General features: G+C 47.6%; 1 protein-coding gene across 1 annotated transcript in view; it reads left to right on the plus strand.

The window, feature by feature from the left end:
* LOC142583637 (cell adhesion molecule Dscam1-like) overlaps positions 1-18,169 on the plus strand; it is a 215,639-nt gene that overhangs the window by 42,700 nt on the left and 154,770 nt on the right. The window contains exons 5-7 of the mRNA XM_075694130.1: positions 694-811; positions 6,397-6,753; positions 11,160-11,287. Coding sequence (XP_075550245.1) covers positions 694-811; positions 6,397-6,753; positions 11,160-11,287 — 603 coding nt within the window. The remainder of the gene's footprint in view (positions 1-693; positions 812-6,396; positions 6,754-11,159; positions 11,288-18,169) is intronic.

Consider the following 18,169-nt stretch of genomic DNA (forward strand, 5'->3'; position numbering starts at 1 on the left):
GTGACATCCTATAAACGAAAGGGCATTTGATTGGGCTTTTCAAACAACGCTGCTGATTACCACTCGATGCTTGCGTCGGTGATTACGTAAATTTAACGTCAGGAGATTTGAATAAAACAGATTGGAATAGTCTTACGCTATAGGGCCTTTGGATAAACGAAAATGACACAATGCCATGACTTAGTCGATGTTTAAACCAGTGGCAGAAAATATTTTGTGACTGTACATCGACATCAGTGTGCCAAACTAACTAGCTACCAAAGTCAGCGATCAAAATGGGCGTGTTGCAGATGACAGCGTTTAGGGAGAAAGGAAATCTACAGTATTTATCGAAAGTTTCGAAGCCTGCCGTGAAAGTGCGAAGATCAGCGATGCCCCGCATTGTCCACCTGGAGCCTCTGAAGATCTAGAATGCGAGGTGTAATATTCATGTCTTTTGGCAGCAAGTTATGCTTGTTGGTGAACCCAGTGCTCTTACGGAGGGCAGGAGTGTTCACGAGCGCTATAGCTTAGAAATTTGTGAGGAGTGCTGTAGACAGAGGATACATGGTTGGGGATGACCGTATGGGAAGTTCCTTACTTGTGTGCAGTGTACTAGTCCTGCTAATTGCTAGTGAATTATTGTGAATCTTTAAATTGCTAACAATTTTCGTTTCTATTTCTCTTTTTCTGTTTTATTGCTTGTTCGGGAAGATCTGAAAGTGAACGTGCCTCCACGGATCACAAATGTGCGATCTTCTGTGGTGGCTAATGAAGGCGACTCCGTGGAACTGCCTTGTGCAGCCCAAGGCTACCCTCCGCCCAAATACCTGTGAGTACTTTCCATTTCACCTTTTTTTACGCCTAGAAAAGAAGTCCTTTTCAGCAAATATGGTATTAAAGCAATTCTCGCTTAAGCTGTCATGTAGTTGTAAACAATCTGATTCTACTTACAATCACGACAAAAAAAAAATTAGAGTAGCCTGCCCTGCTCGAGAGAAGCGACAGCCAGTCATGCGACTAATCTTCGCGGCAGTAAACGTCGCAATAAGCATTTGCGGTGACCGTCGCCATGGCATCGCTACCTACAAATAATTCCTATGACATGTAAACCATTCAACGCTTCTTTATCACTCCCCTGTTGAGGAAGCGCCGCAAAATATACGCAAAACGTACATTCTTACTCGTAGTACTTCATCCAATCAACACATGCTGATCAGCAGCCATCCGCCCCTTAATGCCTTTTTGCCGGTTCTCGTTAGATCGTCGAAGCTACAAGCAGTGGTTTCAGTTCAGTGGGTTCGGTCAGTCATTGTACGGTCAGTCACTCCCGGACATCGGCCGGTAATATCAAAGCCTCTCTGAAAGAACACTAGAACGTAGAAACTTCAATATCACCTTGACCGGCTTCTAGCTTGACCACCGCATAGACCGCCCATCACTCCGGGATTGCCTGCTTCGAAAGCGCCCGGTCGTCGATATGGCTTAGCGCGGTCGCTAGCGACAACCTGTGTGCGCTGTAGCGAGGGCACCGGCACGGGACATGTTCGACAGTTTTCCTGCTGCCGCGGTTGTCACAAGTAGCATTGTTGTTCATTCCGACACTCAAATCAAAGAACTTGGGGAAAGCTACGCCAACTCAGTGTCGAAAAAGTACTGTTGTCTCGGTTCGGAATTGTTCGGATGGGGAACCAAGCCGAAGGTGACAGACACTTGTATGCCGGAAATTCGGCGTGTCTTATAAAAAGTGTGTGGCGCCATTCTAAAGCACGCGAAGTTTCTCTGTGGCATCTGCTTTTGACAGCGGCATGGATCTTCTTCGTGAGCAGATCGAGCAGCTTCATCGGCGTCCTGGCTGCTCACTGTGGCACAGCGGCTTGGGCGCCACTTAAAGGTGACCGCGCGTCCTTTATCGGTGAAGTGGTGAAGGAGCAGCACTGCCGTAATGTTGCACCATGTTATACGGGAGCTGCAGAAAATTTCTATAGCAGTGGACAGCGTCAGAGAATGTAAGCAAGATGGTTTAGCTTTCCCCCCGATGTCAACGACAATGACGCCCATGACGCCGACGCCCTTGGGATCTCGACATGAACAACTATCGGCTCACAATCCTGGCGGGCGAGCACTCCCACCTTTCTGTAGTGTCATGAGGTCATGAGGACTTGTTTGCTGTCCATAGTCTTGTCGAGACAACCATGCGCACTGGTTGTGATGTGTATAGCTGTTGTCGCTGATGTTTTTTTCTCGCATCCAGTATACTGCGGAAGCATCTTGACGCCCTGTTTTATAGGAGGTAAGCACGGAGAAGACGTGTGATAAAAATGCATTCATGGAACGAAACATCTGATGAGCATCACATTCTTGCGACTCGATCCGCGTACGGAGTATGCCAACTATTTGTTTTTCTCTTGTGCCTGTTTGTCAAAATACAAAAAAATATAGTCTTTCATTCCTCGGGTTCGTGTTTCTATTCGTGTGGCAGTTATTACAAAATTCCTGACAAAGTCCGGACATTTTCCTGAGACACCGCGGTTTCGGAGAGCATGCGTGACTCGGAAAGCAAGGCGCTCGTGCGGCGTCTCATATGCGCCGTACCTAAGATTCCGAGCTGGTGAGGAAAGGGCAAAAAAAAAAAAGTTTTCATGCGGCCCCAGCAAAAGAGGAAGCAAAAAAAAAATGACGGTAGGATAGTACCGCCTCTCCTGGCAGTTGCAAGAATACAAAATACCGAAACAAAAAGGCTAGACAGAACGGACTGCCTCACACGCGTACCGACAGGATAAGAAGCCAGACCCAACGAGAAACCGAGACCGCTACGTAGTGTGGCGTAAGAGAAGAAATAAAAAAAAGAAAAGGAGGAAGCGACGTGGATGTCGCAAGCCAGCTGCAGGCTCAAGCCGCAGAGAATGACCGCTGGTCGAAAAGAAGACCTCGCGGGGGCCGAAACACGCCTTTTCGGCGAGGGAAGATGGGATAGGAAAGGAGGACCGGAGGAAACGGGGGAAGGGGTGTCGTCTCGCGTATTTTCCCAGTCTTCCCCCGCTTTGCTGCAGGCCTGCGCTGCTCCAGCGCAGACTCTTGATGGATGAAGACAGAGAGCCTCTTCACATCGTCTCGCGCGCGCGGCGTCCTCTTCGCGGCGAAGGATCGCGGCCGCTGGGCTGCCCTTTCGGGGGACGCCGCGCGCATATATAACATGTCGCGTCGCGCCGGTCAATATCCATGTAACCCTCCGGCGCTCTCGCGTTGCTTTCCGCGCGCACTTCACGTGCATGTCGTTTCGCGATAATCTGGCGCCGGAGTGGAAGCTACGGAGCACGCTCGTACGCTCGAGACCTCGCTCTATACACTATGTTTAAATGCATGCTCAATACTCGGTGCGGGGACTTAGGAGAAGACTTTCTGTCCGGGCACAAGCAGCGATCGTACGCGTTGGCACAGTCGTACTACTGATTGGCTGACGTCAGATTTACCTTCCGTCAAAGTTCCGGGTAAAAATAGGCTCCTGATCATCATTACCATTATCATTACTATTACTATTATTGTTACTATTAGTAGTAGTAGTAGTAGTAGTAGTAGTAGTAGTAGTAGTAGTAGTAGTAGTAGTAGTAGTAAACTTCCAGGTTATCATCAAATGTGTGATAGTAAGGACCCACAGGTCCTTACTATCAGGACAAGCTCGCCATGGAAAATAAACTGAGGATCAGTTAAGGTGCCGGTAAAGCACGGACAAGTCTGAAGAATAAATGTAAGGATTTTTATGTCGCAACTGAAGATGAAGAACGCAACAAACAGCCGCAAGGTGGAGGCCTTATGGAAGCTGCTTAAGAATTTCAGTGTATCGTGACTAACGTGCTCAAATATTCAACACACTTGAACGTGTACTGTTTGACAAGTTGGTTTGTCAAGTCATGCAAACGGCGGCAGAGAACACGAAGGGCAAAAGACGACAAGACAGTCACACGACACGCTAACAACTGAAACCTTATTTCTTAATCACGCACAATAAATGCTGGTTACAAGGTAGCAACTGTTGTTACGAAATGAAGGGAATGCTACTACGTGAATGCTACGGCGTGCAAAATGTACCCAGCACAGGACCGGTTATGAAGACACGAAGAGAAGAAACAAAGTAAGCATTGGGAATGAATGTGGCAACAAAAAAGGAGGTACTGGCGGCTTTTTTTTCTTTTTCAATATATTTTTTTTTCGTTTTGACGTGCGGACAAGGACAAAAGTATAGATATCATGTATATAATAATATAAAAAATACATATATATAGAAACGGCTACTGGAAGTCGTTGTTTTACTTCTCATGTCCTAATCAAGTAAGCGCAAGCAATGCCATGCACTCTGTTGCACGCTTTGAAAGGTAGTACGGAAGCTAATAAAATAAAAAAACGTAGTTCTCGTAGAAAGACAGGAAACATTAGAATACGATTATGCGTGTGCACTCACACCTGCAGTGGAACAACGAATGCGTCTGGTCGAACGAAAAAGAGATGTAATTTTTTTTTTCACAAAGTCAGCTATCGCAGCATTTCAAGCAGCGAGCATTGGCCACACTGCGGCATCTTACGCGGCAGCTCTTTCTCGTATTTGAATATACCGGAGCAGCTTAGCAACAAACATGGGGAAGTCGTGTTAGCACATCTAATTGCCGGTTTTCTGGCGTTACGTCTGTTGGGAAATAATACGCGCCATTGGCGGCAACGCTCCAGTCACCGCAATGCCGAATGCCAAACTCCAAGCTAGAGTGCATCCAGCGTACTTTGAGACGGCAGAAGCCGACACCTTATGCTCCGCATTCCTGCACGATCCCCCCGCATCGCCCTTTCATCCTCGTGCCACGCTGCGCACTTTTCCTGCTTCTACTTTCTCCTCCGGTTTCGTTCTGTTCTCTTCGCGCGAATGCCTTCTGATCCTGATCCTTCAGCACACTCACCCAGCGCACACCACAGCAGACCACAATACGGCCTACGGACGCGCCGACACGTTCCCCATCTTCCCTACAAAGGGCTCGACTTTCGCGCCGCGGTCTCAGCCCCGAACAAAATAGCCTCGGCCAGCGGCGCGTCCTCCGAGGAGCTGCCGTTGTCAGCTCGGCTTGACTGCGGTTTGGGTCGATTGACTTTGAAATAGGTTTTCGGGATCGCACTCGGGAATCCGTCCCAACGAAGCGGCTGCCGAAAGTAAGACGCTGCGCGGAGGAAAAAGTAAAGAGAATGCGGGAGGGCTTTAACGGTGCACGCTATCGAATTTGCAATGTGAATCGCTTAGCGGGGCGACTGTCCCGCCGGGTAGGTTACTGCGGCCTTTGGAAATTCCGGCCAGCGTAAACGAAACGCCGTGGATAGAAAATAAAACAGGAACAGTGGGAGAGAATTGCGGAGCAGGGGCTGTAGGGACGCCAGGGAACTGAGAAGGGTCTTAACTGCAGCAGTTCGGCACCGTGAAGCAGGCTATGGAGTTCGGTGGCGTCGCCTTAGGCCCGGGGTGTAAAAGCAGGCAGCTTGCCAAATGAATGAAAGAAGCCAAGAATTTGTCAACCTCCAAGCAAAAAAAAACCCGGTTTTGCCGTTCTTTTATTTTCAGGTTTGCATCACGTCTAACGCTCAATGATTAACGCTGACGAGTTCACTTGACCTTTAGTGCAAGCATAATTAATACCCGTTATCGTGAATGATAGCAGTCGGGGCGTAACTGTAGTGAAGGATGTTTGTGACCTATACGCGTATCCGGAGGTTAAGTGCACACATGACATTATTCTTCATTTCAGTTCCGCATCTGTTCATAGGGGCCGTCTATCATAATAGCGCCACCTGTTACACTAGTGGGAGAAAGAGTGGAAAGTGAACTTGTAAGAGCCTCTCATTTTTCATGTTACAAGCAGAGTGCTTGGCAACTTGGTCGACCACCAGACAATCGTCACTGTTTAGTAACTCTCGAGCACTGCTATGGGACACCGATGTCGTCATCGATGCGGCAGCGTGAGCAACAATGACTGAAGGAGTTCTCCGTTTAATGCAAAAAAGTGTATGCGTGTAAAGCATGTGAAGCCAGCCGCGTAGTAGAGAAAGAATGGGAGAGCATATATATATATATATATATATATATATATATATATATATATATATATATATATATATATATATATATATATATATATATATATATATATATATATATATATATATATATATATACGTGGATCCACGTCCTGCCCTTCGCTCCTCGGAGAGGCAGGACGTTTGTCGGGGAACCGCTGAACAACTCTTTGCAACTTGGTGAACGCGGTTTAAATCAGGGATCTGTCTGGGACCTGAAAGAGGCCCGACGTAGCGCATTTCTCTCGCGTTTTCCACTAAATCGCCACTGAACGTTTTTTTTTTTTTTTCTCCTTTGCCTGCGTGCAGGTGGGAGAGACTGACGACGGCCGACAACACCAGCCCGCACCATCCCGTCGTCGTGGGAAGTTCGAGGCACGAACCCTCCGAAGGGTCGCTGTTGATCCGCAAGGTGGAAGCGCACGATGCCGGCAAATACCTGTGCCTGGTCACCAACGCGGTGGGCGAGGAGCGGGCCACCATCACGCTCGACGTGCGATGTGAGCGCGCTTCTTCGAACCTCACTTGCTGTTTCAGAGCGGCTACGGCTTTCGTCGGCTCGTTCGCCCATTGGTCGGGCCTTTCAACGCCGCTACGAATGCGCACGATGCAAAGGGCACGCGATATTGCTCTTCGAGACGCGGGATCTCTAGCGCTCGCCGACAAGTGACCGCTTGAGATGTGCTGGTTAGACTGCTCCGCTTTCTACCGGATTGCAAGCGCTACTCGCTGCGAAAAAAATACAAACCTGCAAGTGCATCATTCCTTTAATCGAGTGAATAGTTTTGTGGAAGCGTTCGCCTGTTCACTTACACTTACAGTCAACGTCAATGATTTCGTGCGCAACTTTTCCTCTTCTTATTTTGTTTTATTCTTTTGTTTCGGTACGTGCACGGCAAAAAGAAAATTGAAATGTGCCTCAAAATAGAACAGTGTGCTACTTCTCCAGGACGACATGAACCGAACATCAGAGAAGAGGAGGAGGAAAAACTTTATTTGCTCTAATTGGTTAGAAATTAGCGGTGGCAGATGCGGTCGGCCGTCTTCACGGTCTTCTTCCCCATCTGCGCAGGGTCGACGTCCCTATTCCAGGGCACCACTGAGGGTGGCTACTCGGCGAGCGTGCCTTACTAGTCCATGCTGGACTTTCGGGTCGCTGCTGGAGAGCACCCTCTCCCACTGCTCCGCACTCGGGTCTTTTATTTGAAGGAATTGTTGATTCTGAACGCATTCCCATGTAATGTGATATAAGGTGGGCTTGGCGCCGCACCAGGGGCAAATGTCTCTATACTGGGTGGGAAACATCTTGCTTAGTGTGTTTAGGTTTGGATATGTTCCTGTCTGCAGCCTCCTCCAAGAGGTTGCTTCATGCTGATTTAGGCTGTTGTGGGGTGGAGGGTATTTGATTCGGACCCCCTTATAGTAATTCAAAATGTCTGAGTAGCTTGGGTTGACTGGTATGGGTTCCTCAGGGTCGGTGCTTGTGGCCGCTCGGTTTGTGTGCTCTCGAGCTGCCTTGTCCGCCCTTAGGTTGTTGTTAGCCCTGCAGGAGCGGAGGATGTGAAGCGCTCTGCGTCCTATTCTGCCGTTCATGTAATTCCGACACGTAGCTTGCGAGTCGGTGAGTATCGTTAAAGACCTTTCGGATCGGTAGCCCTCCACTGCCGCTAGAGCTACGGCTATTTCCTCAGCTTCCGTTACCGAGCAGTCCTTCATTGACGCGCTGCTGATCTCTTTGTAGTCCTGGCTTATTACTATCGCAGCTGTCTTTACTATGTTTGTGCCTCTTTGCTTGGCGTATACTGCAGCATCTGTGTATACTGTTGTGTTTTTTGTGGCCAGGTACTTTTCGACGTATTTCGCCCTTGCGTCCCTTCGCGCCGTGTGGAGGTTTGGGTCCATGTTTTTGGGTAGGGGGCTAACAGTGTATGTTTTCCGATATTCATCAGGAATCCCCTCCGTTCTTTGGGTTTCTTTGATTGATTCCGCGAAGCCTAGCCTTATTAGCAGTTCCCTTCCCGTTTTGGTCTGCTGGAGTCTCATGAGCTGTGCGATACTTTGGGCTTCTTTTAATTCTTCGAAGGTGTTGCTTAAACCAAGTGCCATTAGTTTCTCTGTCGATGTATTGTTCGGCAGGTGAAGTGCTGTTTTGTACGCTTTGCGTAAAATTGTGTCCGCTTCTTGTATTTCCTGTTTGGTGCAGTTGAAGTACGGGAGTGAGTATGCGACCCTGCTGACCACCAGGTTGCCAACCAGCTTAAGTGTGTCTCCTTCTTTCATCCCATATCTCTTTTGTGACACCCGCGTGATCATGCGTGTTATTTGGGTTGTTGACTGCTTAAGTGTTTTCAGCGTGTGGGTGCAGCGCTGGTTGGATTGCACCCACATTCCAAGGATCCTGATTTGTTGGCTTTCGGGTATCGGCTGCCCCTTTAGCCATATGTTAAGGCTTTCTTTGCTTTTCTTGCCCCGTGTAATTCTCAGAAGCTCGGATTTCTCCGTGGAGCACTCAAGGCCTCTTTCCCCGACGTATTCTTCCACGCAAGTGGCTGCTTCTTGCAGATAGCTTTCTTTTTGGCACAGCGAGCCTTTAGTGGCCCAGATAGTGATGTCATCTGCATAAATGGCGTGTTTTATGCCTTCGATTTTGCTTAGTTTATGCCCTAGGCCAATCATAGCGATGTTAAAGAGTATCGGGGAAATTACTGAACCTTGGGGTGTCCCCTTGTTTGGTGTGGGGAATTTTTGTGATCGAATCTCTCCCAAACCTATTGTTGCTGTTCTATTGGAGAGGAAAGCTTTGACGTATCCGTGTACTTTCTTCCCGCAGTCTACGCTGTTAAGGCCCTCCAGGATTGCCGCGTGGCTTACGTTGTCAAAAGCTCCTTTCATGTCTAGCGCCATTAAAATGTGTTCTCCGTTGTATGGTATGTTGCTGAGAACCTCATGTTTAATTTGGAGAAGGACATCCTGTGTCGAAAGCTTGGATCGGAAACCGAACATACTATGGGGGTATAGCTCGTTTTCCTCCATGCAATGTTGTAGTCTTTTTGTTACTATCCTCTCATATAATTTGCCTAAGCACGATGTCAGGGAGATTGGTCGTAAGTTTGTTACCTGTAGCTTTTTACCTGGTTTGGGAATCATTACAATCTCGGCGTGTTTCCATTCCTCTGGTACCGTTTCCGCAGCCCAGTGTTGGTTGAGGAAGGAGGTGAGTTGTTCCACCTGTTCGTCCCCTAGGTTTCGAATAAGTGAATTTCTGATTTTGTCCGCGCCCGCTGCTGTATTCTTTTTTACGCTTCTTATGGCCGCGTACACCTCTTCTTTTGTGATTGGCCTGTCCAGCAGCTCGTTTTCTTTCCCTTTGTATTGTTGTGTGTAGGACGCCGGGTGGTCATGTCCGAAACATTTGACTCTGACCTGCTCTAGCAGTTCCGAGTCCGGTCCCTCGAATTGGTGTACCAGGCGGTGTATGGCCTTATTGTTTTCAGATTTTGTTTTTGTTGGGTCCAGGAGCGCCTTGAGTATGTGCCATGTTTTTGCCGTGCTAAGCGTTCCGTTTAGGGACTCGCTAAACTGTTGCCAGTTTTGCCTAGTCAGCTGAGCCGCATACTCCTCCGCCTCCTTGGTTATCTCTGCGATTTTCTTTTTGAGCTTCCTGTTTAGCCTTTGTTTTTTCCATCTTTTAGTGAGCCCGCGTCTTGCCTCCCATAGCTTGAGTAGTCGCGAGTCCACCTCAGGTGTTTCCTCTGTTCTGTCTATTTCTTTGGTGTACTTGTCGAGCACCTCCCTGAGCTTGTTTCCCCAGCCTTCTAGCGACTCGATGTTTCCCTCTATAGTTTTGCATTCCTTCCTGAAGGCATTCCAATCTGTCACCTTGGTGGTGCCAATTTTGCGTTTTATTCTTCCGGTTGCCAATTGCGTTTTTAGGATGTAGTGATCGCTGCCCAGATTCTCCAGCAGGTTTTCCCATACCGCCTTGTCTGTTCCCCGGATGTATGTCAGGTCGGGGCATGTGTCGGAGCTTACGCTGTTACCTAGTCTGGTTGGCGTACTGTCGTCTGTTATGAGGGTGCAGCCGTACATATCTGCTGCTTCCTTAACTTGCATGCCTTTCTTGTCTGGTTTTTTGTAACCCCAGGTCAGATCTTTGGCGTTGAAATCTCCTACAATCACTAGGGCGTTTGTTTTGGCTAATTTGCTCGCTCCTGCAAAAAGTTTGCGGAAGTCGGCCTCTTTTTGACTCGGAGGACTATAGAGATTTATGACAAAGACACTGCTGTCTTTTCTTTTCTTTTTTGGAATGAGTTCGACAATACCGTGGTCTATGTCTGTGTCGGCTATGCTGTCGTGTGCTATGGCGGTAAGGGATTTACTGATTAGTATTGCTGTGCGTTCTTTTTCATAGCACGTGTAGCCTTTTAGCGTTGGTGTGGTTTTCCCTTTCTCCTGTAGTGCTATGATATCTGGTGGTGTGAGTTGTGTGTTTATGTACTGTAGGAGTTGCCCTTGTTTTTTGCGATAGCCCCTGCAATTCCATTGCCAAATTTCTATTGTTTCGTATCTGGCCATGATTAGTCCTCGGTGTTAGACGCGTTGTAGTTTTCGAGGCCCTGTCTTCTTAGGTTGAATTTGTCTTTAGCTTGTTGTGAGATTTGTTGTTTGCGTTGGTTCCGGATCTCCTGATCCATTATTGCCATTTTCTGTTCTATTGCATTTGTTTTCTCTTGTATAAACGTCATAAATTTTCTCATTTGGTCTTCGAAAGATTCTGGTTGCTGTGGTTGTTGTTGTGGTGGAGTCTGCAGTCTAGGGGGACTACCTGTCCTTTGATCCTGCAGGGCTTTAATTAGCTCCTCCAACCGTCTTTCTAGCTCTTCTATGCGTTTGCGATATGCTTCGTTTTCCTTTCTAAGATTTTTAAGTTCCTCTCCATTATTATTATCTTTCCCCGAGTGCGGAGGTGGTGTTTTGGGTGGTCCCCAGCTCACCTTAGCGTTATCTTGGGTCTTTTTAATATGTTGTTGTCCCTTGTGTTGCTGCTGCCCCCTCGTGGGCGGAGGCTGCAGTGGTGGGAAGGAGCTGTCCCTGGCTGGGTCTCTCGCCTGGCTCCTCGACTGGCTCCTCGACTGGCTCCTGGCTCGGCTCCTCGAGCGGCTCCGGCTGGCTCGATCGCCCTCCGAGCTCAGCCATCTGGGTCGGCGCCTGCGGCTGCGGCTTCGGCCTCGGCGTTGTTGCTGCTGCTGATGCGGTTGTTGGCGGCCGCGGAGCTCCTTGGTGTCCTTGAGGCGCCGCTGGCAGTCCCTGGTTCCGGTTAGGTGGGCTCCTCCGCATACCAGGCACTTCGGTTGGCATTGGTGCCCCTCTGGGGGGCTAGTTGCTCCGCACTGGCGGCAGATTCTCGTTCCCGGCTTTGGGCACACGTCCGAGCGGTGTCCTTGCTCGCCGCATACAAAGCATACTTGTCTAGTTGGTCTGTAGGGGTGGGTCTTGTACTCGCATGCCCCAAAAATGACGTATTTGGGGATGAAAGGGCCGTCGAAAGTGACGAGTGCAGTCTCCGACTTGCCCAGCATTCTGGCGCTCAAGATCTCCACTCCTTGGGTGCGTAGGCGCAACTTGGATTCGAGTAGGTCCGCCGCGATTCCCGGGGGTAGCCCGTGAATAACGGCTCTTTTGATGTCTTCAGGTAGCGCCACGTAGGCGTTCACGTCGTAATTTTGCCGGTCAAAGTTGAGGCAGTTGATCTTCCTGATCATCCCGGCTGCTTCCTCGTCCGAGGCGCTTGCGATGATGATGTTAGAACCTGGCCGGAGTCTCACCAGGAACTTGTCCTCTCCGAATTTTCGGCCACACGCTTCCACGATAGCGCGTGCCGCTTGGTACGTCTTCAGCTCCTTAACCTTCAGCCCGCCCTTAGGCCGAATAATGATCTTCGCGTCGTTCAACGGGAGCGGCGGGAGTCTGTGCCTCGACTGCCTCGCCGCGCCGCTCTTTTGTCCTTGTGTCGTTGACGTCAGGCCAGCTGCTGTCGCCGGCGCCATCTTGATATTGTTCTCGGCGGCGTGAGGCTCACCCGGTTTCAAAATTGCGGCGCTCTGCGTAGCGCGCTTAAGCCCTTTCTTCTGGCGTCGGGAATAGTAAATTTGCCAGAAGCACTTATCATTGTCTGCTGCCAGATTTATACGTACACTCGTCGGAAAGTCACGCTGTTGTGTTTTGACCCATGCAGGACCAACTGAGCCGAATACTTTTCGTTACTGAGAGAAAGTGCGCCAGCGTTGGCCAATAGCTGCTCCGGCATTTTGTCAGTGCGGATTATGCGTTACGACAGTTTGCTACTGGGCACGTTCTTGCAGGGCCAGAAAGAACGAAAACGGCGTACATTGTAGTGCGCTCTGTTTTCGTTCTCAAGGGTTGCGCGCGAGAGGGTCTCGAGAGACGTAGGAGTGGCAATAACGACTGGTCTTTGGACTTTGGACTAGTCCTTGGACTAGTCTTTGGACCCTATGGACTATTCGTTATCATAGTTATCTTTAACAGATCATTAGCAAGCGCGTTTGTTTCTTCTTCGTGGCGACGGGCTGAAATTCTACCTTAGCAGAAATCTAGTAATAAGCAGATGTTAACAACTACCGACCGGTTTCCCTAACCTCTCATTCTTGCAAACTACTCTAACATAGAATTTGCAAACATATCAGGGATTACCTGGAATGCAAGAACATACTAATTGTCAGCATGGTTTTCGTCATGGTGTTAGCACCAAAACTCAGCTGGTTGAATTTTCCCACGACATGGCTAAAGCACTAGACCTTGGTACACATGCTGACACAATTTTCACAGATTATTCAAAAGCGTTCGACCATGCTGTTAACCATAAACTACTATTTAAACTCAGCATCGTCCTCAGTAATCCTAAACTGGTAGACTGGAATTGCAAGTTTTCTCTCCGACTGTTCCCAATATATACATTACAATGCTTCTGACTCCTCTATTGCTAATGTGTCCTCTGGCATGCCGCAAGGCACAGCTCACGGCCCACTTCTCTTTCTACATTAGATTAATGACTTGCGACAAAATATGTTTACTAACATACGTCGCTATGCTGATAACTGCCTCCTCTACCACAATATACACTCCCCTGAAGATCATCATCATCATCATCATCAGCCTGGTTACGCCCACTGCAGGGCAAAGGCCTCTCCCATACTTCTCCAACAACCCCGGTCATGGATGAGACCGGGGTTGATGAGACCGGGGATGAGAACCCCGGATGAGGCCTGGAGTGTGGCCTCATCCCGGTGACCAGAACCGGTAACGCACTCCCTCACCAGAGCAGGATTGGCCACCCTGGTGCAGTACTTGGCCACAACCTCCTATGAACACAACAATCAAACCCTGAAGATCATGTTGTTCTTAATGATGCCTTCTCACACTTTTGCCCATGGTGTGAAACTTGGGAGATGAGCATAAACTTCACCGAAACCATTTCAATGACACTCACTAGTTGTTTGACTCCTTCACTTTTTTCGTACTCTTTCTATAACTCCTTTCTAGTAAAATTACCCGAATTTATTTATCTCGATCTTCTATTCACTCACAGTTTATCTTGGAGCAAGCATATTGACGTAATATGCAATAAATCATTTTAACAAATCTGCTATCTCCAACTCACCTTCCGTGTGGCCACTCAAGAAACTAAACTGTTAATATGCAAAACATTAATCCGCCCAATCTATGAACATGAATATATAGTCTGGAACCCTTTCCATAAAACCGTATTCACAAGATTGAGTCCGTACAAAAGAAGGCTGTTTTCCCTACCGCCGCTACAATAGAGATTTGTCACATTCTTCTAACATCACTAGTCACAAGAACCACTGTGGCAACAAGTCGCCACAACGAAAGCATAAAATTCCTTCACACCTTAATTAACTCTCCACGCTGTACCGACGTAGATAAATATATACATTAGGTTTTCTGTACATTCCCGTATAACCGCAGCTCTCACAACCTAAATATCTTACCATTGCAACCCAGAAATAACATGCACAAACATTATTTTGTTCCTTCAACAATTTAACGTTGGAATGCTTTCCCGGAAAATATGCGTTCTTTGCTTCTGACCGATTTTTCGCCTGCAGCTGAAATATGATGCTATTGCCCCTCCTGTTGACAGCCCAAAATGGGATACAGTACGTAAGAGTAAATGAATAAAATAAATGAAAAAGACTGTACTGTGAGTTCTGATTAATCTCCTCTCACAGAAACAATGTTCGGTGGCCTCCTATAACCCCTGCATTATAAAAGCAGCCTGATGTGGATCAGAAAGGGCGCAATTTCACTACATAATTGCACTGTGTAAGCAACAAATACGCTTTATTTATAAATGCGCATAGCATAAGCGTGCGCTTCTGCAAATGTGTTGAAATTCTTCCATTATGTAGGTACTCAAGCTGTTCAACTGGGAAGGCTTATGAGTAAGAATCAACGACGAATACCTCAGCAACCTTCTGTTTGCAAATGACATTGTCTTGTTCAGCAACACTGGAGACGAGTTACAACTAATGATTGAGAACCTTAACAGAGAGAGTGTAAATGTGGTAGAAGATCAATATGCAGAAAACAATGATAATGATGAATAGCGGGGCAAGGGAATAAGAGTTCAGGATCGCCAGTCAGCCTCTATAGCCAGTGAAGAAGTACGTTTACCTAGGTCAATTACTCACAGGGAACCCTGATCATGAGAAGGAAATGTACAGAAGAATAAGAATTGGTTAGAGCGCATACGGCAGACATTGTCAGCTCCTGACTGGAAGCTTCCCATTATCACTGAAAAGAAAGGTGTACAATAGTGCATTTTACCGGTGCTGACATATGGGGCAGAAAATTGGAGGCTGAAAAAGAAGCTTGAGAACAAGTTAAGGACCGCGCAAAGTACGATGGAACGAATAATGCTATGCATAACGTTTGGAGACCGAAAAAGAGCGGTTTAGATCAGGGAGCAAACGGGTATAGCCGATATTCTAATTGACAATAAGAGAAGAAAAATGGAGCTGGGCAGGTCATGTAATGCGTACGTTAGATGATCGGTGGACCATTAGACTTCCAGAATGGGTGCCAAGAGAAGGGAAGCCCAGTCAAGAGCGGCAGAAGACTGGGGGGGGGGGGGAATTCTCTGGAAGTATTCGGATTCAATTGGCGCAGGAAAGGGGTAATTTGAGAAGATCGAAGGGAAAAGCCTTTGTCCTGCAGTGGACATAAAATAGGCTGACGATGATGTCAGGTATTCTTTATAAAAAGCTACATTCACTTTCACTAGTGTAGACAGAGGTGGGGGGGGGGGAATTTATCGCTACCCTGCTTGTAAACACCAGATGTGAATACTTTCAACTTTGAAGAACCACCACCTCTAGTATTCGCGAGAGGTACGTCTCATCCTTAAAAACCTGACCTTTCTGGTCTTTCTATGCGAAAGCATGAAATGGTCCATTACGCAAAGAGCCGGCATCTATCGACTACACAAGCGAAAAAAAAAACACCTAAATTGCGATTGGCTGCGACGCCACGTCATTAGCGCGCCTCGACGGAGCCGAGCGGGCGAAAGGGAACACCTGCTGCGCCGCTGGTTCGCCGTGTGTTGCGTGAGGGGAGAGGGCGACGCCGCGACACCACGTCACCCTCGCTCTCGGAAGCCTGTGTTATCCTCTCGTTCATTGGCCGCGCAATCTCTCGTCTGCGTTCTAACTGCGTCTCAATAAGGCCAAATCAAAACGCGCCGAGCGGCCAAGCATCTATACGCGCTTGCTTCCCCGCGAGGAGGTCATAACTCGAAGGAGCCCTCAGCAGCGTTCAATTGAACATAAATGCTTTCGCATTCACAACTCATAAGTGCTTAGATGTCCTCGGTCTTTTTTTTTCTTTTTATGTGGTCATGGCGTCTGTTTCTTAGGTAAGCGTCAACTTTCTTAAGGGCATATAATGTTCATGGCATATAATTCATTCATTCATTCATTCATTCATTCATTCATTCATTCATTCATTCATTCATTCATTCATTCAATCAATCATTCATTACTGAAGACAATTTATACACATTGTCTTGGGAGACATAGCAAAAGGTCCGGAAAGTGCCTGACTTTGCTATGCATGCGGCCGAGACAACAGCCGCAGCAGTGCGGCGGTTGCCTGGGCGAGTGTGTCGCCTCCTTTCCCTCCTTGTTTCTTTCCGTACATTTGCTCACTTTAGCACCAAGAATGCAGGAATACATATGAAAACCAATGTGAAGGTTACTGCGCGCCCTTGTTACCGCCGCCTTTTAATTTACCACTGCATCGGAATAATTCCGCCCTTTTTGTCACCCGACATCCCAGACGCATGCTTTTCGCAGATAAAGAGTCACAGCGACACAGTCAAAACGACACATGCGGCGCCTGATTCATGCATTCCACGCATGCTGGCCATAATGGCCGCAGGCTGCACTGCCACAAAGCGGTAAGCACGCCAATGAGATAGGCGCCACCGGTGCCTGACAAGTGGTAACCAGGGGGGTTCCGCTTTGGGCAAAGCGCCTTCAAACTATAGAGCAACTGCCGTTTACTGTGTGGGATAGCACTGGTCGGTCTTGGCCGAGTTTCGCTTGCTGGAAGTGTGGCCACACCGCCGCGCGCACAGACGAATGCTGAACTTCCACAGTACACGCGCGTTAGCTCGATGCTGTAACAAAATCGCGCAATCAGAAGAGCGGCGCGCTCGACAAACCAATGAACAGAGGTTTGCGGTAGCTCACCGCAACGGTCTGCACGTCGACATTATAGCCTGCTGTCGGCTTCACGAGTTCCAGGCTTTAACATGTATACGGTGAAAAGACTACCGGGGAAGCGTGTTCCGTGCTGTTTTGAAGCAGCTTAAAAAGGAAACTTCTACAGCTGCGGCGCAGTAGGTATTGCGTACCGTATAAGGAAAGTAGGAAGCTATGGGGCTATTTTGCATCTTCTGCACCCCAGTATTGCTTGCTGAAAGCAGAAAATATTATCAGAGTCATTTGACAAGTAATTTCTCATCTAAGGACTCTGCTATTGCGCAGCATAATGCTTAGAAAATCTGCAGGATGGATGAAGTTTCATGAAAGAGAAAGTTGGCGTCAGGTTTTGAAGCAGCACAAGTTCCCTTCGGAAACGCGTAAGGGTTCCTCGAAAGGAAAGTCACAGAAGAGAAAGAAAAATGTTCTCGCTCTAAGGGACAGAGAGCAACCCGATCGCATTTCCAAGCCAGTTGCTGTATCTAACAAACAAATTACGAACTTGTAGATAGTAGGGCGAGAATGAAGGGATAAGGATAAGGATAAGGAATGAAAGGATAACCTAACAAAATTCTGCAGAACTTATTTGCTTGTTTATATATCACTGTTTTATAGCTTCGATATATCGATTGCTTTAAAAAATCTAGGGCTCCAATCCACTCTCAGAAAGTGGTTGGACAGTGAAGCTGTAAACGACTCCTAGAACGATTACCCATTGCGATGGGGCTTAAAATTATTCACAGGGAGAAATTCACATGCACTTTACCTAATTATTATCCAAAGACGTTTCAACGACCTGCGACTTGGTTTGCGCCGCTTCGTGCACCTACAATGAGTAGACAAGAGAAAGTGAAATGCGCTTAACCTGGAACCATAGTCGATCACACACAGAGCAACTAAATCCAAATTCCGCGTCGATAATTTTCTTCTTAAATTTAGAATTTGACCCTTTGAAACAATTGATTGCATTGTACCTTCGTCGCTTGGCCACGTTCTGGCCTTCACGACATTCATCATGATCCTGCCGCGCTTGGCGCTTGCGCTTAGCGTCCCGAACACCATTCTCAACCGCGGCACGAGCACGACGACGTCGTTCACATTGTCTTCTCTGTTCTTATCGCCGCTCCTCCGGTGCACGCTGCTCTTCAGGGGTCCTCACTATGCGTGGCCGTCCCATAGCAGTGTCACAGCATAAATTGCAATAATATATATATATATATATATATATATATATATATATATATATATATATATATATATATATATATATATATATA

The sequence above is a fragment of the Dermacentor variabilis genome, chromosome 5 (genome assembly GCF_050947875.1).
Source record: "Dermacentor variabilis isolate Ectoservices chromosome 5, ASM5094787v1, whole genome shotgun sequence".
In the NCBI taxonomy this organism is placed as follows: domain Eukaryota; kingdom Metazoa; phylum Arthropoda; class Arachnida; order Ixodida; family Ixodidae; genus Dermacentor; species Dermacentor variabilis.